Source organism: Phyllobates terribilis, unplaced genomic scaffold, assembly GCF_046119375.1.
Source record: "Phyllobates terribilis strain yellow unplaced genomic scaffold, ASM4611937v1 Scaffold_2__4_contigs__length_985480577, whole genome shotgun sequence".
NCBI lineage: Eukaryota > Metazoa > Chordata > Amphibia > Anura > Dendrobatidae > Phyllobates > Phyllobates terribilis.
Window position 1 is genome coordinate 942,516,742 of NW_027362762.1, and position 24,143 is coordinate 942,540,884.

General features: G+C 47.5%; 1 protein-coding gene across 3 annotated transcripts in view; it reads right to left on the reverse strand.

The window, feature by feature from the left end:
• The window catches only part of DSCAM (DS cell adhesion molecule), a 673,153-nt gene extending 670,671 nt beyond the window's left edge, over nt 1–2,482 (reverse strand). For all 3 annotated transcript variants that reach the window (XM_073668460.1, XM_073668459.1, XM_073668461.1), the window contains exon 1: nt 1,721–2,482. In XM_073668460.1, coding sequence (XP_073524561.1) covers nt 1,721–1,763 — 43 coding nt within the window. In that variant the 5' untranslated portion in view covers nt 1,764–2,482. The remainder of the gene's footprint in view (nt 1–1,720) is intronic.
• Nucleotides 2,483–24,143: the final 21,661 nt, after the last annotated feature.

Consider the following 24,143-nt stretch of genomic DNA (forward strand, 5'->3'; position numbering starts at 1 on the left):
TGAATGGACTGCGGCTGCCCATCAGCCATCACCATCCGCTCTCCAAGGCCCATCTCCTGCAATGCGTTATGGCGGCTTCAGCTGCAGGTGACAGGGATGTAAAGAAAAGCTAGACCTCAAGATTTAAAGGGGGGGGGGGGGTTGGTGGGTAGAATCTTGAAAATCCTTAACCCTTCCTCCTGTCTGATCCATGGAGGGGTGATGGGTAGGATTAATTTTTTACAACCCCCCACTTAAGTCTTCCACTGCTCAGAGACAGGCAAGGTGCAGTGTACAGGCAGATGATTATTTCAGGGCTACAATTATATGTGCCAGGGGAATGAAGGCTCAAAAAAAAATAAAAATTCAGACCCACCCATCCTACAATATATGCTGCATAGGTTTTTAATTTTCCTTCCTTTGGATTCTCAAGTGTAACTGCAACACATTGAGGGCTCACCTCTAATCTAAAAAGAATTTTTGAAAAATTGTATCGTTCTATAATTTTTTTAAATTTATATTTTTTTAACACACACACACATATATATATATACATACACAAACATACACACACGTTTTCCTATATTATCCATGTTAATTATTTATATTTCAGATATTTTCTGCATACACAACAGATATTTTATTAGGTTTGGTTTATATTTTGTATAGAATTTATATTTACTATATATTTTTTTTCTCCTTTTACTTTTTTTGTGTATATATATATATATATATATATATATATATATATATATATATATATATATATATACATACATACACACACATAAACACATTTTTTTTTTACTTTGTCTAAATGCAGCGTGAATTTATTTCCCTTTGGCCATTTCAACCTTAAACCTTTAATGCAGTGTGACAATGATAAATCAAGCGAGAAAATATTTTTTTGTAAATTTCACAGCCTACTTCAGGGTTAAACAGATGTGGAAAAAAACATGTACACAGATGCATGTGTATTTATGTATATATACACATAAAGTTATGTATATATATATATATATATATATTAGAGAAACATGCATATATTTATATACACAAACAAATACATGCCGTATATAAATATTTATATATACATACACACATATGAACACAAATGCATATATATATATATATATATATATATATATACACACATACACTCACACACTATACCTGTATAGGAATATCTCCCGTCTTCCCTCCCATACACATAATAAATTACATATATTTACCCGACCCTCCCTCCCCTATATCCAGTAGTGTAGATACATGTATACAGGTATGTGTCGGTCACATGTACAGCAGCACAATATCCCGGCCGCCGTCTGGCTGCAGCCACAGAGCCAGATCCTATGTTGCACCCTGAAAGACAACGACGACCAATGACAGCGACGGCTTCAATCCAATCTACACTTCGATCCATATCGAACCTCAGATCTAGCAGAGCCGAGTCGGTTATAGTCAGCAGTGTCGACTTTGTCACCTGACCTTTTTTTTTTTTTTTTTTTTTTTTTTTTTTTACATAGGACTGCAGATAAACCAGACCAACTCAGCTCTGCAACATCTGTGCTGGTAGTCTAAATGATTACCGAGCGATTTTCTCAGCAGCAGTAATAACCGTATGACGGAGGGGATGGATTGGGGAGAAGGGGAGGGGGATTTTTGCCTTTTCTGTAATTAGCTGCCATCCTGTACCGATCAGCTGGAAGGAATAAGGGGGGTATAGCGCAAGGTTGCTCACCATTTACGATGCTTTGGAACAAGAAGACGGCCAGTATCCACATGCTCCTGTCAAATCCTCACCGCTCCAGGCTCAGCCTCTCTCAGTTCTCGATTTCCCCTTTTATGTGTGAACGGCAAGGTTAATTCTCCCAGCAGAAATGGTCCAAGATCCTGCAGATCAGGGGGGGGGGACTGATCGTCTTCTAAACCTGATGATAGAGGCTCCGTGGACGGATATTTTTAGGTCCAGAGATAGATGGATGGTCTGGCCGGCTGTCGGATAAAGGGAGGATAACGGCTGCTACAGGAGAAGGGAGGCGGGTGCTTTAAACCCAGGTGTGTTCTTCACATGCAAAGGAAACAGCACCAGGCTCAGGTCCGCAGGTGAAAAATCCTTAAATGCAAGCACAAGAGCATCCCTGCGTGCAATAATATCTATATATATAAAAATGAAAAAATAAAAAAAAAATCCAACATAAAAAAAAGGGGGAAAAAAAAAAAGGCAAAAAAAAATTAAATCAACCCTCAGACATAACCTTCAACCACCAGATCCAGGCAGCAGGCAGACAAGCAAGCACATCTTTCCTCTTCTTCAGCTATAATCAGATTGATCCCTCTGCCTCTGTGCAGGAGAAGAGGAGAGCGTTAACCCTTTCATGGGTCTCCCTCTCTGTCAACGTGCAGCTTCTAAGCAACCGAGTGCATCCATAGCGAGGACCAAATAGAAACGCCAGAAAGACCAGCGCGCTTCGTGAACTTTCTGCAAAAGCGGCGGCGCTGGTGCGACAGCAGCAGTCCTGCGAGTGAAGGTTGTTTTTTTTTTCCTACCCAACCCCTGCTCCATTTTTATTGGTGCGACAAGCTGCGGGGTTTTTTTTTTTCCGCTTCCTTATATCTGAATGGATGTCACTACGTGAACCTGGTCCGGTAATCATTTCCAATCTTTGAATATTTTTTTTTTTATATATTATTTATATGAATTTTATGTATTTTCTATAACTGATTAGAAATGCATAACAGATATATTTCTAACAATAAAAAGAAAAGGAAATTTTATTTGTTGTTTTTTTTTTGCATTTTTTTTTACATTTTAGCCAGGAATTTGCTACATAAATAAAAAAAATAAAAAATCAAATGGTCGTTATATATGACATTGACTACTTGAAACTGACTTTTCTCCCACTTTGCAATTATCATTAAAGATCTTTTTAACATGGCGATTTTATTCATTGATTTTTAGATACCGAAGGCAATGGCGGTTTTGAAGTTCCATATTTAGATTTTAATGGTTGTCCAATTAGGATTTTTTTTCATCATGCTGCAATTTTTCCTAAACAAGGGCAAGAACATTGTCATTTTGTAAAACCTACATATTAATAAGCCCCTTCACAGGTGACAACGCACAGAAGAAGCAGCGGACTTTTTTATAAAGCACTGATTTTTTTTAAGAATTTTTTTTTTTTCAATTTACAATGAAATTCCCCAGAAGGCATGTGATTGGCTGAGCTCACAGGCAATATTTTTCCATTTATTTTATTTCGGCTGTTAATTTTTCAGTCTGGTAATGTGTTTTGTCATGTGTCTCAGAGCATCAGTGTTTCTGTTTTGTGACTGATTACTTTACCATCCTAAGACTTCAGGCTAGAGGAGAATATCAACCCATTTTAAAGGAAAAGTACCACCACAATTTTTTTTTATAAAATGCTACACCTAACATCTCAAGGCAATAGTTTCAAGGGTCCCTTGACAATAAGGTGATCACAAAGTGTCAGCTTCTTGTTAAGATTCCTGTGATCAAGGGTGATCTGTTGGGAAACCTGCCAGTGAAGCCGGCCACACACATTAGACGGCTGCCGGACGATTGTTTGGGTGACAGCCATCTCAGCCGACTCTCCCATACACCGTTGCGCTCGTTTGGTCATGCGCTCCGGTGAGAGACATGTTGGCCAGCAGCTTATCCCTGGGAGAACAATGCGATCAGCAGTCCGAAATCGGACATGTCCAATCGACATCTCTCATGACCGTCAGTCAGCCGGCGCCCCCACACACATTAGACAGTCGCCGAAGACATCGATCAGCTGACATTAGTCTATGTGTATGGGGGCCTAAAGTGTTGCACCATTTTACAGTGGACAAATTAAGAATTAGATAATAATCAAAGAGAACATTCATAGGAGGCAATTCGCATTTTATATGCTCGGTGGAATAATCTGCGCCAATTTCATGTAGAGACGATTGCAAAGTTTGTGCGCCACAAGTCAAATTCTACATAGATTTGCAATTTTGTTTACTATGATTTTAGCATAAATTATAGTATATCTGATGAGCCACATTACAATACAGTCCTTGTGTTAAACCATGCCCACTCTCAGACCACGCCCTGTTGTTAAAGCCGCCCACTCTCAGACCACACCCTGTTGTTAAAGCCGCCCACTCTCAGACCACATCCTTTATGACCCTGCCCACTCTCAGACCACATCCTTTATGACCCTGCCCACTCTCAGACCACATCCTTCATGACCCTGCCCACTCTCAGACCACATCCTTTATGACCCTGCCCACTCTCAGACCACATCCTTTATGACCCTGCCCACTCTCAGACCACATCCTTTATGACCCTGCCCACTCTCAGACCACATCCTTTATGACCCTGCCCACTCTCAGACCACACCCTGTTGTTAAAGCCGCCCACTCTCAGACCACATCCTTTGACCCTGCTCACTCTCAGACCACATCCTTTATGACCCTGCCCACTCTCAGTCCACATCCTTTATGACCCTGCCCACTCTCAGACCACATCCTTTATGACCCTGCCCACTCTCAGACCACGCCCTGTTGTTAAAACCAGCTGACTCTCAGACCTCATTCCTTATGTTAGACCCTGCCCACTCTCAGACTAGACACTTCCTGTTAAACCTTGCCCACTCTCAAACCACGCCAGTCCTGCTAAACCCTACCTATCCTTGAACTACACCCATCATGTTATCCTGTTAAACTCTGCCCACTCTCAGACCATGCCCACCCCCATTAAAAAAAAATATGCAACTTTTTTAGCAACAAAATAAATTTCCCCTCCTTCCCCCATAATGTTTTAGAACTAATTTTCAGAAAATAAGTTGGATATACTAATACTATATCCAACTTGTCTTTCATAACAGTTCTTTAGGAGTGTCCCTTTAATAGAAAAATGTCAGCAGAGTGCCTATTCACAATCTACTGCTTTTCTACACATAACCATTTAAAAAATAGGAAATTCAGGCTGCCAGCCGCTGCCACAAGGAGGAGCTCACGACATACATATTTCTACAGTTCCGATTGCATTACATACATTACAATATAAATATATATGCAACTAGCTCCCCCTTGTGACTTGACCTGCTCTTCTGGGTGTATTTTTTATCTCACAAAATAGATGTGGCACAAAAATTCAGAGTAAAGTTACATAGCAGCAACAGACCCAGGAAAATAGACGATGGCTTGTGCTTTCTTTGTTTTGAGAAGAGGTCTAATTACAGTAAGGAGCCACGAAGAGATGTCCAAGAACTCAGCTGTAGTCATTTCAAATATAACTGGTGGCAATCTGCTGTAAATATGGAGGCTTGTTAACCCATAATGGAGATGCATTTAACCAAGTCACCGTGGGAGCAACATTTCTCAAAATTTGTATTTTTTTAAAGACTTAATTGAATGCAGGACCTGAAGACAGCCACCAGATGTCACTGTTTCGATTGCCATTTACACAGCTGAACAGCAACTAAGAATCTGCAAGAGAGGCAGTTGCAGCAAAGTTTATTGGGGGTCTCTTGTGCCAGAATAAAGAGAGTGTGAAGATGTAATCCATAAAGTTAGTATTTAGTTTTGTGCAAAGTGGGTGGCCAAGACGCCACCACAAAGGGCAAATCGACAAGTAGGCACAACGTATAGCCTGTATTCTCAGGAACAGTAGACGTCCGAGAGGAGCTCCTAGCCAAGGGTGGACATACTATTGTTGTAACCTGAGCAGGCGCATAAGGATCCAAGAGGTTCAATCGTCATTACAAGTTCTTTGAGGGGACTAAAAAAATAAGGTAAAATTGAAAAAAATGTTTACAAAAATATTGAAAACTAAAAATTCAAAATACCCTCTTTTCTCCCCAATAAAAATAAAGAAACTAAAAGAATTAAACATTGTCAAAAAAGTATCAAAAAATAACATTTTTGAAACTGTATGTTAAAAACCAAAAACGGCAATTGTTGTTTTTCAATCACAGCACTCACACTCAAAAATTTAAAAAAAACAACGACAGAATTGAGTTTTTTTCTTCCACTTTCACTGGACTTGGAATTGTTATCTCGCCTTTCAGAACAGTAGTGTACGGGGTGCTTCTCACAAAATAAGAATATCATCAAAAAGTTAATTTATTTCAGTTCTTCAATACAAAAAGTGAAACTCCTATATTATATAGAGTCATTACACACAGAGTGATCTATTTCACGTGTTTATTTCTGTTAATGTTGATGATTATGGCTTACAGCCAATGAGATCACAAAAGTCATTATCTCAGTAAATTAGAATACTTTATAACAACAGCTTGAAAAATGATTTTAAAATATGAAATGTTGTCCTACTGAAATGTATGTTCAGTAAATGCCCTCAATAGTTGGTCGGGCTCCTTTTGCATCAATTACTGCATCAATGCGGCAATGTGGCATGGAGGCGATCAGCCTGTGGCCCTGCTGAGGTGTTATGGAAGCCCAGGTGGCTTTGATAGCAGCCTTCAGCTCGTCTGCATTGTTGGGTCTGGGGTCTCTCATCTTCCTCTTGACAATACCCCATAGATTCTCTATAATATATTCTCTATGGGGTTAAGTTCAGGCGAGTTTGCTGCCAATCAAGCACAGTGATACTGTTGTGTGTAAACCAGGTATTGGTACTTTTGGCAGTGTGGACAGGGGCCAAGTCCTGCTGGAGAATGACATTTCCATCTCCAAAGAGCTTGTCGGCAGAGGGAAGCATGAAGTGCTGTAAAATTTCCTGGTAGACGGCTGCGCTGACTTTGGTCTTGATAAAACACAGTGGACCTACACCAGCAGATGACATGGCTCCCCAAACCATCACTGATGGTGGAAACTTCACACTAGACCTCCAGCAGCTTGAATTGTGGCCTCTCCACTCTTCCTCCAGACTCTGGGACCTTGATTTCCAAATGAAATGCAAAATTTACTTTCATCTGAAAACAACACCTTGGACCCCTGAGAACAGTCCAGGTCTTCTTCTCCTTGGCCCAGGTAAGACGCTTCTGGCGTTGTCTATTGGTCATGAGTGGCTTGACACAAGGAATGTGACACTTGTAGCCCATGCCCTGTATATGTCTGTGTGTGGTGGCTCTTGAAGCAATGACTCCAGCAGCAGTCCACTCCTGAATCTCCCCCAAATTTTTGAATTACCTTTTCTTAACTATCCTTTTAAGGCTGCGGTTATCCCGGTTGCTTGTGCACCTTTTTCTACCACACTTTTCCTTCCACTCACCTTTCCATTAATATGCTTGGATACAGCACTCTGTGAACAGCCAGCTTCTTTGGCAATGACCTTTTGTGGCTTACCCTCCTTGTGGAGTGTGTCAATGATTGCCTTCTGGACATCTGTCAAGTCAGCAGTCTTCCCCATGATTGTGGAGCCTACTGAAACAGACTAAGGGACCTTTATAAACGCTTCGGAAGCCTTTGCAGATGTTTTTTGTTAATTATTCTAATTTACTGAAATAATGACTTTGGTGTTTTCATTGGCTGTAAGCCATAATCATCAACATTAACAGAAATAAACACTTGAAATAGATCACTCTGTGTGTAATGACTCTATATAATATATGAGTTTCACTCTTTGTATTGAAGAACTGAAATAAATTAACTTTTTGATGATATTCTAATTTTGTGAGAAGCACCTGTATTTGGTACAAGGTTCTGTAGTGGCCAAGCCAGTCTCCAGACCTGAACCCAATAGAAAATCTTTTGAGGGAGCTGAAACTCAACATTTAGTGACAGCCCCGAAACCTGAAAGATCTGGAGAAGATCTGTATGGAGGAGGGGGCCAAAAATCCCTGATGCAGTGTGTGCAAACTTGGTCAAAAACTACAGGAAACGTCTGACCTCTGTAATTGCAAACAAAGGTTTCTCTACCAAATATTAAGTTCTGTTTTTCTATTGTATCAAATACTTATTTCATGCAATAAAATGCTAATTAATTATTTTAAAAATTATACAATGTGATTTTCTGGATTTTATTTTTAGATTCTGTCTCTCACAGGTGAAGTATACCTACGGAAAAAATTACAGACCTCTCCATTCTTTGAAGGTGGGAAAACTTGTAAAATCGTGTATCAAATACTTATTTTCCCCACTGTATATGATAAAGTGAATGGTGTCATTCAAAACTACAACTCGGCCTGCAAAAAAACGCAAGAGCTCATTCAGCAATGTTAACCAATAAAAAAATAAAAAAGTTATGGCTCGGAAAAGAAGGGTAGGAAAAAACTAAAAGCAACAACGAAAAATTCCCGGCTCGTTAAGAGGGTTAAGTACATGTTTTACACAGACCCATAGACTTGTATTGGTCCTTGTCATCAGTGCTGCCAGTAAAAAAGGACGTGTGCACATAAGTTACAATGGCTACATGTGGCATGCGTGAAATAAACGGACACCACACGTACCGGAAACACGGACGTGTGAAGGAGGCCGCAACATAGAATATTCCACCATACTCAAATTGGGCAGATGACCCTCTTCCGCTCCAAGTGCTATTTTTCAAGATGATCTCAAGATATTGTTTATGTCACGTGAATGCTGCAGTCTTCACAGTTCTGTCAGGGAGGACGGTCTCGGTTCTGTCAGGGAGGACGGTCTCGGTTCTGTCAGGGAGGACGGTCTCGGTTCTGTCAGGGAGGACGGTCTCGGTTCTGTCAGGGAGGACGGTCTCGGTTCTGTCAGGGAGGACGGTCTCGGTTCTGTCAGGGCGGACGGTCTCGGTTCTGTCAGGGCGGACGGTCTCGGTTCTGTCAGGGCGGACGGTCTCGGTTCTGTCAGGGCGGACGGTCTCGGTTCTGTCAGGGCGGACGGTCTCATTTCTGTCAGGGCGGACGGTCTCGGTCCTGTCAGCGAGGATGTTCTCGGTCCTGTCAGCGAGGATGGTCTCGGTCCTGTCATGGCAGATGGTCTGGGTTCTGTCAGGGCAGACGGTCTCAGTTCTGTCGGGGACGGTCTCAGTTCTGTCGGGGACGGTCTCAGTTCTGTCGGGGACGGTCTCAGTTCTGTCGGGGACGGTCTCAGTTCTGTCAGGGCAGACGATCTTGGTTCTGTCAGGGCAGATGGTCTCGGTCCTGTCAGGGCAGATGGTCTCGGTCCGGTCAGGGCAGATGGTCTCGGTCCTGTCAGGGAGGACGGTCTCGGTCCTGTCAGGGAGGACGGTCTCAGCTCTGTGGGGGAGGTTGGTCTCAGTTCTGTCAGGGCAGATGGTCTCGGTTCTGTCAGGACGGATGGTCTCGGTTCTGTCTGGGAGGTCGGTCTTGGTTCTGTAGGAGGACGGTCTCGGTCCTGTCAGGGAGGAAGGTCTCAGTTTTCGGGGACAGTCTCAGTTCTATTAAGGCAGACGGTCTCAGTCTTTTCAGGAAGGACAGTCTCAGTTCTGTCAGGGAGGTCGGTCTTGGTTCTGTCAGGGCGGATGGTCTCGGTTCTGTCAGGGAGGTCGGTCTTGGTTCTGTCAGGGAGGATGGTCTCGGTTCAGTCTGAGAGGTCGGTCTTGGTTCTGTAGGAGGACGGTCTCGGTCCTGTCAGGGAGGAAGGTCTCAGTTTTCGGGGACAGTCTCAGTTCTATTAAGGCAGACGGTCTCAGTCTTCTCAGGAAGGACAGTCTCAGTCCTGTCAGGGAGGAAGGTCTTGATCCTGTCAGGGAGGACGGTCTCGGTCTTCTCAGGGAGACGGTCTCAGTCCTGTCATGGCGGATGATCTCAGTTCTGTCGGGGAAGGTCTCGGTTCTGTCAGGGCGGACGGTCTTGATCCTCTTAAGGAGGACGGTCTCGGTCCTGTCAAGGCAGATGGTCTCGGTCCTGTCAGGGCGGACGGTCACATTTCTGTCAGGGCGGACAGTCTCGGTTCTGTCAGGGCGGACGGTCTCGGTTCTGTCAGGGCAGACGGTCTCGGTTCTGTCAGGGCAGACGGTCTCGGTTCTGTCAGGGCAGACGGTCTCGGTTCTGTCAGGGCAGACGGTTTTGGTTCTGTCAGGGCGGACGGTCTCGGTTCTGTCAGGGCAGATGGTCTCGGTTCTGTCAGGGCGGACGGTCTCGGTTCTGTCAGGGCGGACGGTCTCGGTTCTGTCAGGGCGGACGGTCTCGGTTCTGTCAGGGCGGACGGTCTCGGTTCTGTCAGGGCGGACGGTCTCGGTTCTGTCAGGGCAGACGGTCTCGGTTCTGTCAGGGCGGACGGTCACATTTCTGTCAGGGCGGACGGTCTCGGTTCTGTCAGGGCGGACGGTCTCGGTTCTGTCAGGACGGACGGTCTCTGTTCTGTCAGGGAGGACGGTCTCAGTTCTGTCAGGGCGGACGGTCTCGGTTCTGTCAGGGCGGACGGTCTCGGTTCTGTCAGGGCGGACGGTCTCGGTTCTGTCAGGGCGGACGGTCTCGGTACTGTCAGGACGGACGGTCTCTGTTCTGTCAGGGCAGACGGTCTCGGTTCTGTCAGGGCGGACGGTCTCGGTTCTGTCAGGGCGGACGGTCTCGGTTCTGTCAGGGCAGACGGTCTCGGTTCTGTCAGGGCAGACGGTCTCGGTTCTGTCAGGGCAGACGGTCTCGGTTCTGTCAGGGCAGACGGTTTTGGTTCTGTCAGGGCAGACGGTCTCGGTTATGTCAGGGCGGACGGTCTCGGTTCTGTCAGGGCGGACGGTCTCGGTTCTGTCAGGGCAGAGGGTCTCGGTTCTGTCAGGGCAGACGGCCTCGGTTCTGTCAGGGCAGACGGCCTCGGTTCTGTCAGGGCAGACGGTCACATTTCTGTCAGGGCGGACGGTCTCGGTTCTGTCAGGGCAGACGGTCTCGGTTCTGTCAGGTCGGACTGTCTTGGTCCTGTCAGGGCAGAAGGTCACATTTCTGTCTGGGCGGACGTGCTTGGTTCTGTTATGGCGGATCGTCATTATTCACTGCTTTACTGAGGAAAAAAACATATTCTTGTCACAGAACCTGCAGGGATAAGTGTAAACATCTGAGACTGGATTATTGGTTGCCCGGGGTGATGGCTGGCAGGTACACTGCTGCTCACCTGCTCCCTCTGCTGGCCGCACACTGCTCACGCTCCTCCCTCAGCTCCCTATAACTCCGCCCTCTTCTTGTTTCCCGCACTTTTCTCCTCCCCTCACTCTTCTCTCTCCCGCCGCCGCGGGCTCCGCCTCCTCTCTTTCCCGATTGGCCAATTTCTCCCCTTGCCATTGGTCCTCGCCTCTGCCCAGCAGGGGCGGGAGCAGCACTGATTGGACAGGTCCCCAGCCTCCCTGGAAACAGGCGCTGCCTGTGGATGGGGTGACGTATTCTAGCTCTCAGCCCTATTTGTGCCCCTTGTGAAAGAGGAGGAGAGGCCCCCAGAGGGATTCACTGTCTCTGCGGGGTCAGTCCGAGCCCGCTTATTTATGTCTTATACAATTGCACATGCGCAGAAAGCTGCCGGCAGTCCTAGAAGGAGCTCTTAACTGCCACTTACTGGTGAGTGCAGGTAACAGCAGTGCACTAGCTGTGATTTTGATCCTGTACTACTTCCTGTACAGCTGTAGTACTAGTTCTATGGCATAATGCTGGCTCACCCTAAGGCTATGTGCCCACGATGCAGAAAAGTGGAAAAGTGCTTGACAACTGGTCACACTGTATAAATCCATGCAAACAGCATATATAGTGTGAACCGTAAAAATTAAAACAAATAAAGCTATACTCACCCCCGAGGCCCCGGTGTGGCTGCAGCGCTCGTTCCTGTCTGGTTCCCGGCTGCCGGCATATCGCGAGACAGAGCGGTGAAGGGCCTGCGGTCACATGACTGTGACGTCACCGCAAGGTCCTCAAGCGATGCCGGCATTCAGAGAGAAGCCGCCGGACAGGTGAATATAAACTTTATTTGTTATTTTATTCTTTTTTTTACAGGTACAATGGTACCCAGGTCTGGATGAGAGTCTCCTCTCCTCCAGAACTGGGTACCATCCGCACATAGAGACGCATAGAAGCCGCTTGTAAAAATGTACAGTCGCGGTTTCTATGCGTCTCAATGCAAGTCAATGGCGGGAGTTCTGCTGCGCTTCCGCAAAATTAAATGACATGCTGCGGATTTTTGTATGCAGCATAAACGCTGCGGAAAAATCCGCAGCATGTGCATAGAACATGCGGAATCCCCTTGGGGACCATGGGGTGCGGATTACCTAGCGTTTCACAAGCGTTTCCGCTGCGGAAATTCCGCAGCATAAACGCTTGAAAAACGCTACGTGGGCACACAGCCTAAGGCTATGTGCCCACGATGCAGAAATACTCCGGATTTTTTCCTGAGCGTTTCTGCATCTACCTGGCAGAAAAAAACGCATGCGGATTGTACATGCGGATCCACTTGCATTTCCACATGTGGATTGACAAGCGCTTTCCAAGTGATTTTAGCATCACTTGGAAAGTGCTTGTCAACTTGGTCACACTATATAAATCCATGCAACCGGTATGGATTTATACAGTGTGACCGTAAAAGAATGTCAAAAAATAAATATATACTTACCTTTTGATGGCCCGCTCTGGCTTGCTTCACCATCCCGGCAGCAGTAGACTGAAGGACCTGCCGACGTCAGCGTCGTGTGACCCGTCACATGACTGACGTCAGCGCAGGTCCTTCATTCCATCGCGAACTGCCGCCAAGCAAGGAGGAGCGCAACGCGGGCCACCGGAAGGTAAGTATATATTTATTTTTTATTTCATTCTTTTTTTTACAGTTTTCAATGGTACCCAGGTCCGGAGGAGAGTCTCCTCTCCTCTAGACCCGGGTACCATCCGCACCTTAGAACACATGGAATGTGCATCTACATATACAGTGATGCGTAATCCATGCGTTCTAATGCAAGTCAATGGCGGCGAAAAAGCAGCACTTCCGCAAAATAATTGGTAGTGCTGCATTTTTTTCCGCAATGATAATCCGCAGCGGAAATTTCCGCAGCATGTGCACAGCACATGCGGATTATCATTGGGGAACATGGCAGGCCTTCTACCATGCATTTTTTAAGCGTTTCTGCAGCGTTTTTGCCGCTGCTTAAACGCTTAAAAAACGCATCGTGGGCACACAGCCTTATGCACTGCTCAAAAAAATAAAGGGAACACTGAAATAACACATCCTAGATCTGAATGAATGAAATATTCTCATTGAATACTTTGTTCTGTACAAAGTTGAATGTGCTGACAACAAAATCACAGAAAAATCATCAATGGAAATCACATTTATTAACCAATGGAGGCCTGGATTTGGAGTCACCCCCAAAATTAAAGTGGAAAAACACACTACAGGCTGATCCAACTTTGATGTAATGTCCTTAAAACAAGTCAAAATGCGGCTCAGTATTGTGTGTGGCCTTCACGTGCCTGTATGACCTCCCTACAATGCCTGGGCATGCTCCTGATGAGGCTCAGTATTGTGTGTGGCCTCCACGTGCCTGTATGACCTCCCTACAACGCCTGGGCATGCTCCTGATGAGGTTGCGGATGGTCTCCTGTGGGATCTCCTCCCAGACCTGGACTAAAGCATCCGACAACTCCTGGACAGTCTGTGGTGCAACGTGACGGTGGATGGAGCGAGACATGAAGTCCCAGATGTGCTCAATCGGATTCAGGTCTGGGGAACGAGCGGCCCAGTCCATAGCTTCAATGCCTTCATCTTGCAGGAACAGCTGACACACTCCAGCCACATGAGGTCTGGCATTGTCCTGCATTAGGAGGAACCCAGGGCCAACCGCACCAGCATATGGTCTTACAAGGGGTCTGAGGATCTCATCTCGGTACCTAATGGCAGTCAGGCTACCTCTGGCGAGCACATGGAGGGCTGTGCGGCCCTCCAAAGAAATGCCACCCCACACCATTACTGACCCACTGCCAAACCGGTCATGCTGAAGGATGTTGCAGGCAGCAGATCGCTCTCCACGGGGTGTCCAGACTCTGTCACATCTGTCACATGTGCTCAGTGTGAACCTGCTTTCATCTGTGAAGAGCACAGGGCGCCAGTGGCGACTTTGCCAATCCTGGTGTTCTGTGGCAAATGCCAAGCGTCCGGCACAGTGTTGGGCTGTGAGCACAACCCCTATCTGTGGACGTCGGGCCCTCATACCACCCTCATGGAGTCTGTTTCTGCAGACACATGCACATTTGTGGCCTGCTGGAGGTCATTTTGCAGGGCTCTGGCAGTGCTCCTCCTGTTCCTCCTTGCACAAAGGCGGAGGTAGCGGTCCTGCTGCTGGGTTGTTGCCCTCCTACTTCCCCCTCCACGTCTCCTGGTGTACTGGCCTGTCTCCTGGTCGCTCCTCCAGCCTCTGGACACTACGCTGACAGACACAGCAAACCTTCTTGCCACAGTTCGCATTGATGTGCCATCCTGGATGAGCTGCACTACCTGAGCAACTTCTGTGGGCTGTAGAGTCCGTCTTATGCTACCACGAGTGTGAAAGCACAAGCAACATTCAAAAGTGACCAAAACATCAGCCAGAAAGCATTGGTACTGAGATGTGGTCTGTGGTCCCCACCTGCAGAACCATTCCTTTATTGAGGGTGTCTTGATAATTGCCAATAATTTCCATCTATTGTCTATTCCATTTGCACATCAGCATGTGAAATTGATTATCAATCAGTGTTGCTTCCTAAGTGGACAGTTTGATTTCACAGAAGTTTGATTTACTTGGAGTTATATTCTGTTGTTTAAGGCTATGTGCCCACGATGCAGAAATGCTCCGGATTTTTTCCTGATCGTTTCTGCATCTCCCTGGCTGAAAAAACGCATGCAGATTGTACATGCGGATTGTACATGCGGATTGTACATGCGTTTTTCCTGCCAGGGACATGCGGATGTGAAGCGTTCTTCACTTGCGTTTCCGCATGTGGATTTACAAGTGCTTTCCAGGCGATTTTGGCATTACTTGGAAAGTGCTTGACAACTTGGTCACACTATATAAATCCATGCAACCGGCATGGTAAAAAATAAAAAATATTATACTTACCTTCTGATGGCCCCCGGTGTGCTTGTCTCTGCTTGCCGGCAGCTCGCGGTAGATTAAAGGACCTGTCAACGTCAGAGGTAGCGTGACCCGTCACATGACTAAATGACGTCACCGCAGGTCCTTCAGTCCACCGCGAGCTGCCGACAAGAAGAGACAAGCACAAGGGGGCCCATCAGAAGGTAAGTATAATATTTATTTTTTATTTTATTCTTTTTTTTACAGGTTCTATGGTACCCGGGTCCGGAGGAGAGTCTCCTCTTCTCCAAACCCGGGTACCAGCCGCACATTGAAGCGCATGGTATTCGCATGTACAGATGCAGTGATGCGGATTCCATGCGTTCCAATACAAGTCAATGGCGGCGAAAGCGCCGCGTTTCCGCAAAATAATTGGTAATGCTGCGTTTTTTTCCGCAATGATAATCCGCAGTGGAAATTTTGGCAGCATGCGGATTATCATTGGGGAACATGGCAGACCTTCTACCATGCGTTTTTTAAGCGTTTCTGCAGAGGAATTGCCGCTGCGGAAATGCTTAAAAAACGCATAGTGGGCACACAGCCTAAGAGTTATAAACTCGCCAGCCAGACTTGAGCTTACTCAGTTTACTCATTCTGCAGCCACCACTAGACAGCACAACACAGAGGCAATAGAAGTCAAACCGTGCAACATTTTTAATAAAACCCAATTGCAAAAAAGACTTTTAGCCAAAAAAAAATGCATTTAAGTAAAGAAAAATTGTGGAAACCCCCTACAGAAGAAGTTTAATCACCACCTAAGTGTATCAGCAATACAATTCTGCTTTCAGTGTGAAAATTAGAGGGCAATCCACAGTGTAAATATGACGGTGTGTTCGGGATATACTGGGGTCACATTTAGGCTGTGTTCACACTGCAGTTTTTTCCGGTGATCAAAAATATCCGTTTTTAAAGCAGAAGACGCTTTAGGAATCGCGCCTTATCGCGGGAGTTTTGTAAACCTCTGGGGGGGGTTTTTGTTGCTTCTGAGCGCTTTTTTTTTTCATCTTTCTGTGCATTTTTTTTGCGTATTTTTTCATCCGTTTTTTATTTATCTTTTTACTGGGGTTTCCTAGATTTTTTTCTAACCCCATTTTACCTCTCACATTTTTTAAAGTACTGAGAAAATGCTCAAAAAAGTTGCCAAACTTCTTTTTAGCCTTCACATTGACTTCTGTTGTAAAGTATTAAGGGTCTTCCTAGCTGAAAATGCCATAAGAATGGATGTCACTTCTTTTAAACACTTGATTTCTCACTGGCTGTGTGCAAACAGTTTTTTTTTTTTTTTAAGAGGTTTTTGGAGCTGAAACTGAGCGTAAACCCTCCAAATCCTCCTCAAAAAAGCAAAACTCCTCAAAAAAGTTCCGCTCTGAAAAATCAGCAAAAAGCCTCAGTGGGCACATAGCCATTAGCAGTTGTTTTTTTTAAAGTCACTTTTCTTTTATCACTTGTGGCTTTTACTGACTTTTTTTGCACCAAATTCATCAATATGGAGCCCGCAATTCATGAATTTTGCGCAATACCAAAAATTGTTTTTTTCGTCCTTCAAGAAAAAAGGCGGAAATCCATTGATGAATTTGCTACCAATCAAAAAGTCACTAAGAGAAGTATTCACACCAAATAACTGGTGGAAATCTGAACTGATGAATTGGAGCCTTGGAGTCTTTGAAAGCCTGAATAGATGAGCAGCGAGTGGTTTCACCGTACAGATGACTGTTCTTTGGATTGTTTTATTAGCACGGTTTCGGAAATTTTTTTGAGAGGACGCGCTCAAAAAAAGTCAGGAATAGTTGGAGCAAGGACCCTAAGAACTCACTCGTCGACATCTATGTTTCACGTACGTGCTGCAACCATGTTTTTACAAATAAAATATGTGCTAATATACAATCTATTGGGCTGTTCACATGCGGTTTTTGGCATTTTTTTTGCAGTTTTTCAATAGGTAAAAACTCCCTCAAAAACGCTAAAAGAATTGTCATCCAGGGGAATTTTTAAAATCGCAGATTTCAAATTCCATCAGGGAAAAAAAAACATTAGATTTCTGACATCGCAGAGCTTCTGCTGGTTCTGTAAAAAGCAGCGTTTAATTTGCAAGCAAAAACACAAAGTGTGAACAGAACCTAAGGATATGTTCACACGTTGCTTTTTTTATGCACATTTAAGGCTATGTTCACACATGTTGAGTTTTTAGTGTTTTCCGGTAGATTTTTATGCAAATTTTCAGCTGCGTTTTGCAGTACCAGCAAAGTCTATGAGAAACTAGAATTCTCTGTTCACACATCATGGTTTTTTTTGTTGCGTATTTTGTGCCTTGGTTGGGTTTTTGGAAAATAGAGCATGTCACTTCTTTCAGCATCTTATCAGCAGTTTTCACCCATTAAAAGTAATGAGTAGTGAAACAACACTGAAAAAAACATGTGTGAACATAGCTATGCCAAAACCAGAATGAGATTTTTTTTTTCACTGAACTTTATGTACATACATAAAAAGACAAAAGGACAGTGAAAAAAAACGCACCAAAAAACGCAGCAAAACCTGCGTTTTTTGACGCAGCTGATTTCCTGCCAGAGATTAGGTTTTGCTGCAGATTTGTGACGCTGAAAAACCCAACATATGTGAACATAGCCTTACGCTGCTGACTCGCCCCCTGGGCCGTGGGGCACTCGGATCCGGGCAATAGGGGGAACGATGGGAGTAGTAGTGGCAACCCGGTTCCGTGGCTCAGGGTGGTCAGGCCAGTGGTAGTCCGTTATGTGTTGTTTATGTCCGACTACGCCACCCGTGGATTTGCGGTTATTAGGAACCGCCGCTGCATGCAGACCGCTGGGGCTGATGAGATGTGCAGCTATGGTAGTGTGACTCCCCACGGGAAGAGTGCGGCCCCAGGGCAGTATAGTGGATGGTGGGAGTGATGGTAGTGAGAGTCCCAGTGATAATATTGCTGGAGGAGCAAGGAGCACACAGACAACAGGTTGCAGTCCAGGGTCTTTACTAAACAGGTAAACTGACCCACAAACAGTCCCGGCTAGGAGGGGACCTGGATGTCTGAGAGCAACGGGGAAATTGGCCCTGGTCAGGGTGAGGGTGTAGGCCTACCGTGCTTTCTGCGCTCCTTCTGGCTATCCCCTCCTTATAGAGTAACAGCCCACGTTTCCGAGCTTCCGTGCTTTCTCGCCTGTATGGCCTGCGACGTGGGTTCCTTTCTGCTCTGAGCCTTGTACGGCTTTACTGGTCCCTTCGGTTGTGGCAGGGCCTCCAGGCTTCTTAGGCCAAGGAAAGTACAGTCCCTTGCTAACTGGTTCTCTGCTGGGGGATGTGGAATCCTTCCAGCCTCAGACACCAAAGTCTGGTAAAGTTAAGTCTTTTCTCTGCCAAGACAGGCTTGCTTCGCCTCTTGTCTCTGGCTTGTGGCTCTCTCCTACTGCCACACTTCCTCTTAGGTGCAATCAACTTTCTGTCCCTGCTCCACTCTGGGACACGTCTCAAAGCTGAGACAGGCAATCCAGTTCTCCCTAACCCTGTCCCCAGTACCAGCTTTTATAGGGGCAGCCTGCTCCCCCTACTGGCCTGAGACAGGAGGCATTGCATGCTAATGTTCCCCTGACCAGAGAACCTCCCCCTTGCTCTCAGACACAGCTTTATTACACTTGTGGCATCCAGGTAGGGTGACACATTCCCCCCTAGTGAAATTTAGTACTCCGGGACTAAACAATAAACAAGGATAATATACATGACAATAAAACATTAATAGACAGACGACGCACAAATTGAGTTCTTTAGGTCACAGTGTGGTCTGTGACCGGGTGTCCATATCACCAGTACAACGGAAGCCTTAACCAGGTGGGGGTCTGTCCTACCCCAAGTCCTTCACAGTCTTAGTTCATTCCTGGGTTAGGCTCCGAACGCAGTCCATACAAGGTCCCGGTTATAAAAAAGTCCATAACCTGTGAGTCCTTACGGTTGCTGCAAGAGACTGAAACGCAGAATTACCGAACATGCATGTAACTTGGCAAACAATTCAACATTTGGCAACAAGGTTATTTACAATTTAGTACACTCTATATTCTCCAGCGAGCGGGTATCTGCCCCTTTGTGCTCCTGGTTGACCTCCTTAACCCACTGTCTGGTGGTGGACCAACCTGGCTTTCCCCACTAGCGTTAGGGGTACAGCTACCAGCTGGGTGTACAGGTAAGGCAGGCAGCTGTCTGCGGGTTCTTTGGCTTACCGCAGGCATGGCAGGCTCACTGTCAGCAGAGGGTTGACTCTCCTGGGCTGCTGGAACAGGCTCTTCTGCCTCTGGAACCGCTTGCTCCTCTTCACCTTCCGGCTCTGGTGTTGGTTGTTGCTGTGCCGGTTGCAGGAAATGCAGGACAGGTACCACTATGGCATCATTTATGCGAGTCCAGGACTGAGGGAACTCTCCGAGAACGGTGCTGATCATTTCTTCCTTGTCCTCTGCGGGTTCAAGGTCACTCTGATCCTCTTCTGCACTACGGAGTTGCTCGGGGCACCTTTTGAGGTGGTCTCTGGAGACGACACTAGTGGTTTCTCCTCCGTCCTTGGTGATCACGCACACCTTTGGGTTGTCGTGGTCAGACTGCAATACGGTGTAGGGTTCCCTTTCCCACTGGTCGTCCAACTTATGTAGCCTTCTTTTTCGCTTTAGGACTTGCTCACCAGGTTCTAGGGGACTAGCAGGGGCGTGTTGATTGAAGAGTCTTTCTTGCTTCTCACCTGGGCCAGGCTCTTCTCCACACTCTCCTGTACCTTCTTGTACTGCAGTTGCCTTTCCGTATCCCAGTCCGCATCCGGGGAGGTGTCCTCAGGTATTAGGACTCCCATCTCCAGGTCTACGGGCAGCTTACCCGGTCTGGCTCGCATCAGGTAAGCCGGGGTGCAGTTTGTAGCGTTCACCGGGATATTGTTGTACATGTCTACCAGGTCCGGCAATTTTTCTGGCCACAGGCTGCGTTCCTCCAGGGGCAACGTCTTCAGGAGATCAATGACTATATTGTTCATCTTCTCACACATCCCGTTGGTTTGGGGGTGGTAAGGCGTTGTCCGAATCTTCTTACAGCCATAGAGGTTGCAGAACTCCTGGAAGATTTCAGCCTCGAACGCTGGAGCCTGGTCTGTCAGGACCTGTTCCGGATACCCGTGTGGACGGCAGAAGTATTGCTGGAAGGCTCTGGCCGCTGTTTGGGCTGTCAAGTCTTTTACCGGGACCACAACTAGAAAACGGGAAAAGTGGTCCACGATTGTCAGGGCATAGATGTATCCTGACCGGCTGGGAGCCAATTTGACGTGGTCCAGAGCTACCAGCTCAAGAGGCTGCGTGGTGACGATGGGCCTCAAGGGTGTCTTCTGGCTGGTGCGGTCCTTCCTCCTCAGGTGACAAGGGCCACAGTCTCTGCACCACTTTTCTACTGCTCCTCTCATGCCGACCCAAAAGAACCTTCCTCTTAGTAGGAACTCCAGTTTCTTCCAACCGAAGTGTCCCGCTCTGTCATGGTAAGCCCCCAGGACCATAGCTGCATCTCGCCTTGGGACCACGACTTGCCAGGTCAGCTCGTGCGTCCGGTGGTTGACAATCCTTCTGCACAACTTGCCTTCGTAGAGGAACAGCTTGCTCTTCTCCTTCCATAGCTGCTTGGCTTCCTCCGGGGCATCTGGATCTAGGCGGGCGTCTTCCCGGGTCAGCAGATCTTTCACCAGGCGGACAGCAGGGTCACTATCTTGGGTTTCGGCCCAGCTGTGGTGAGGTAGGGGATTCATCATCACAGTTGTTAGATCCTCCTCCTTCACGCGGTGAGAGTGTTGAGCGGCTCCATACCGGTGAAACGCGGGGAGTTCTACCTCTTCCAGCTCTTCTGGGTCTTCGTCACCTTCAGGTAAGTGAGGCATTCTTGATAGGGCGTCCGCGTTGGCGTTGGTTTTGCCTGCCCGGTACTTGATCACGAAGTCATAGTTGGAGAGACGGGCCATCCACCGCTGTTCCAGGGCACCCAGTCTTGCATTGTCCAGGTGTGTCAACGGGTTGTTGTCCGTGTACACGGTGAACTTTGCGGAGGCCAGGTAATGCTTGAAGCGTTCTGTCACGGCCCACACCACCGCCAAGAATTCTAGCTTGAAGGAGCTGTAATTCTCCGGGTTCCTCTCGGTGGGTCTCAGCTTCCGGCTGGCGTATGCGATCACCCGTTCTCTGCCCTGTTGGTTTTGGGACAGTACGGCTCCCAGTCCCACATTACTGGCGTCTGTGTGGAGAATGAAAGGCTGGCCGTAATCAGGGTAGGCCAGGATCTCATCCCCCGTGAGGGCCATCTTTAGCTGGCGGAAGGACTCCTCTTCCGGTTTATCCCACTTGAAGGGTGGCTTTTGACTTCTGGACTTGGACTGTCCGATCAGGAGGTCCTGCATAGGAGCTGCCATCTTAGTGAACCCGGGGATGAACCTTCGGTAGTAGCCTACCAACCCGAGAAACTGTCTCACCTCTTTGATGTTCGAGGGGCTTGGCCAGCTCTTGATTGCCGTGACCTTGTCAGGGTCGGGGGCCACTCCTTCCGCGCTTACCACGTGCCCTAGGTACTGGACCTTTGGTTTCAGCAGGTGACACTTCGATGGTTTCACCTTCAGGCCATAGACCGCCAGGGCTTCGAACACCTCGGCCAGGTGCTTCAGATGGTCCTCTTAGGTCTTCGAATAGACGATCACGTCGTCCAGGTAAAGGAGGACCGTCTCGAAGTTTCGGTGCCCTAGACAGCATTCCATCAGCCTCTGGAAGGTCCCTGGTGCGTTGCAGAGCCCGAAGGGCATACAGTTGAACTCACTCAGTCCCATCGGGGTGGTGAAGGCGGTCTTCTCCTTGTCAGCCTCTGCCACAGGAACCTGCCAGTACCCGCTAGTAAGGTCCAAAGTAGAAAAGAAGTTAGCTGATTTTAGTGCGGCTAAAGACTCCTCTATTCTAGGCAGCGGATATGCGTCTTTGTGAGTGATACGGTTGATTTGTCTATAGTCTACGCACATTCTCATGGTGCCGTCTTTCTTCTTCACCAGAACCAAGGGGGCTGCCCAGGGGCTACAGCTATCTCGAATGACCCCAGCTTCTTTCATTTCCCGCAGCATACCCTTGGCGTTCTGATAATGTGCAGGGGGTACAGGCCTGTGTCTCTCTTTTATTGGTGGGTGGCTCCCTGTGGGGATATGGTGTTCTATCCCTTTTACTCTGCCGAAGTCTAGCGGGTGCTTACTAAAGACTCTCTCGTACTCCTGTACCACCCGGTAGACTCCTTGTTTTTGGTGCAGAGGAGTGGAGTCAGCACCCACATGGAGTTTCTGGCACCAGTCCTCCTTTTGTTTCTGGGAGCCATTACCCTCCGCCTGAGGAGATGGAGGCAAGGGTTCCACGGCCCTGATAGCTTTGTGTTCGACGACAAACAGTTTGGCGAGTGTAGCGTACCTGGGTAAGTGTACTTCCCTCTCCCCAATGTTGAGGATGCGGACGGGCACCCTCCCATGACGGACATCAACCACCCCCCGGGCTGTCAAAATGGTGGGCCTGCTGTCTGAGTACACGGGTTCTACCATGGCTTGGTAGTCTCTACCTCTCAACCCGATTGCAGTCCGACACCAGATCATCATTTCACTTTTGGGAGGCATGGAAATGGGGAATGGATCACTGAGTCTTACGCTACCGATCTCACCACCAGACAGTTCTACCTGCTGCCGTCTCATCAGGGCTTTTATCTCCTTGTTGAGGACTCTCTGTTGGCTGGAACTAGCATTCACCGCCACCTGTTGTAAGATTACAATTACCTCTGAAAGACAATTTTCAATTATGTTAGTACCCACAGTTATTTTAGGGTGACTTTCATGAGGGTCATTGTCCACAATAATCACTCCCTGTGCCGGCAGTTCAACTTTACCAATTTTAATGGTCATCTCCTTGAACCCCATCTGCGGCACGGGTAAGCCATTACTGGCGATGATGCTCAAGTTACTGTCTGGATACCGTGTGATATCAGCATCAGTCCAATACTGCTTAAAAAGTACATAAGGGATTGTGGTTACTTGCGACCCAGTATCCAGCAAGGCGCTCATGGGGATACCGTCCAGCACCATGGGTAAAACCGGGCGCCCCCCAACGTACTTATCACGCCAATTATAAGGGCCTGGTGATCTTATGCCTGGGGGTCGGCCCTCTGCCCCAGGTTGGACCCGTTTAAATTACAGTACCTGGAAATGTGTCCGGGCTGGTTGCATCGACGGCAAATGGGCTGTCCATCCTCTGCGTAGCGGTCTGTGGGCCTCCCTCGGAACGACGGGATCCTCCTCTGTCGACGCCACGGGACATCCTCCGGACTTGAAGCCAGCTCGATGGGTCTTGACGGGTCCACTTGCAACGCCCGGACGGTCCTGGTCAACGCCGCGACGCTCCTGGTCAGCTCCTGGACTTGGTGGTGCAGGCCTTTCGACGGGGCTTGGTTCAGGGCCTGTGCATCAGCCTCCACGGAGTCCATAGAGGAGGGCGCCGCCTCCTGGTGGTAGGTGATAGCAGGGCGCCGGGGGTTTATAGCGCCACTGGTTGCAGATTCACGGAGCACCCTTATGGCCCTGTCCTTAAATTGGGCAAAGGTCAGGTCGGGGTTCTGGAAGAACATGAGGCGCAGCTGGGCCCTGTGGGCGCTGGACAGCAGACCCTCTATGAATTGCTCTGTTAGCAGCTTATCGGTTTCCTGCACACTGCCAGGGTCAGTTTGTTGAATAGCCCTCAAGGCTTCCTGCAGATTTAGGGCATAGTCTCTGATGCTGTCCTGTGCCCGCTGCTTACATCCATAGAACCTCATTTTAATTTCAGCGGAGGTACGTGTATCAAAGGTACCCCGCAGCCGGGCCAGAATACCCTTCACAGTCCCTTTCTCCTCAATGGGCCATGATTTTACCTCCCTTTGGGCTGCGCCAGTTAACTGCCCTGTCAATATGCTGACCTTCTGTTCCTCTGTCAGGGGGTAAACTTGGAACAAACTATACAGTCTTTCCTTGAAGTCAGTTAGGGCATGGGGCTCCCCTGAGTATTTGGGCAGCCAGGCCGCTCCAGGGATGTAGGGCAAGGAAAAGGGCATCACCGCTGCTGCAGCTGCGTTGGTGGTAGTGGGCGCCTCTGTGTCCGACATCTTCCTCCCCCCCTAGTGAAGTGTGGCC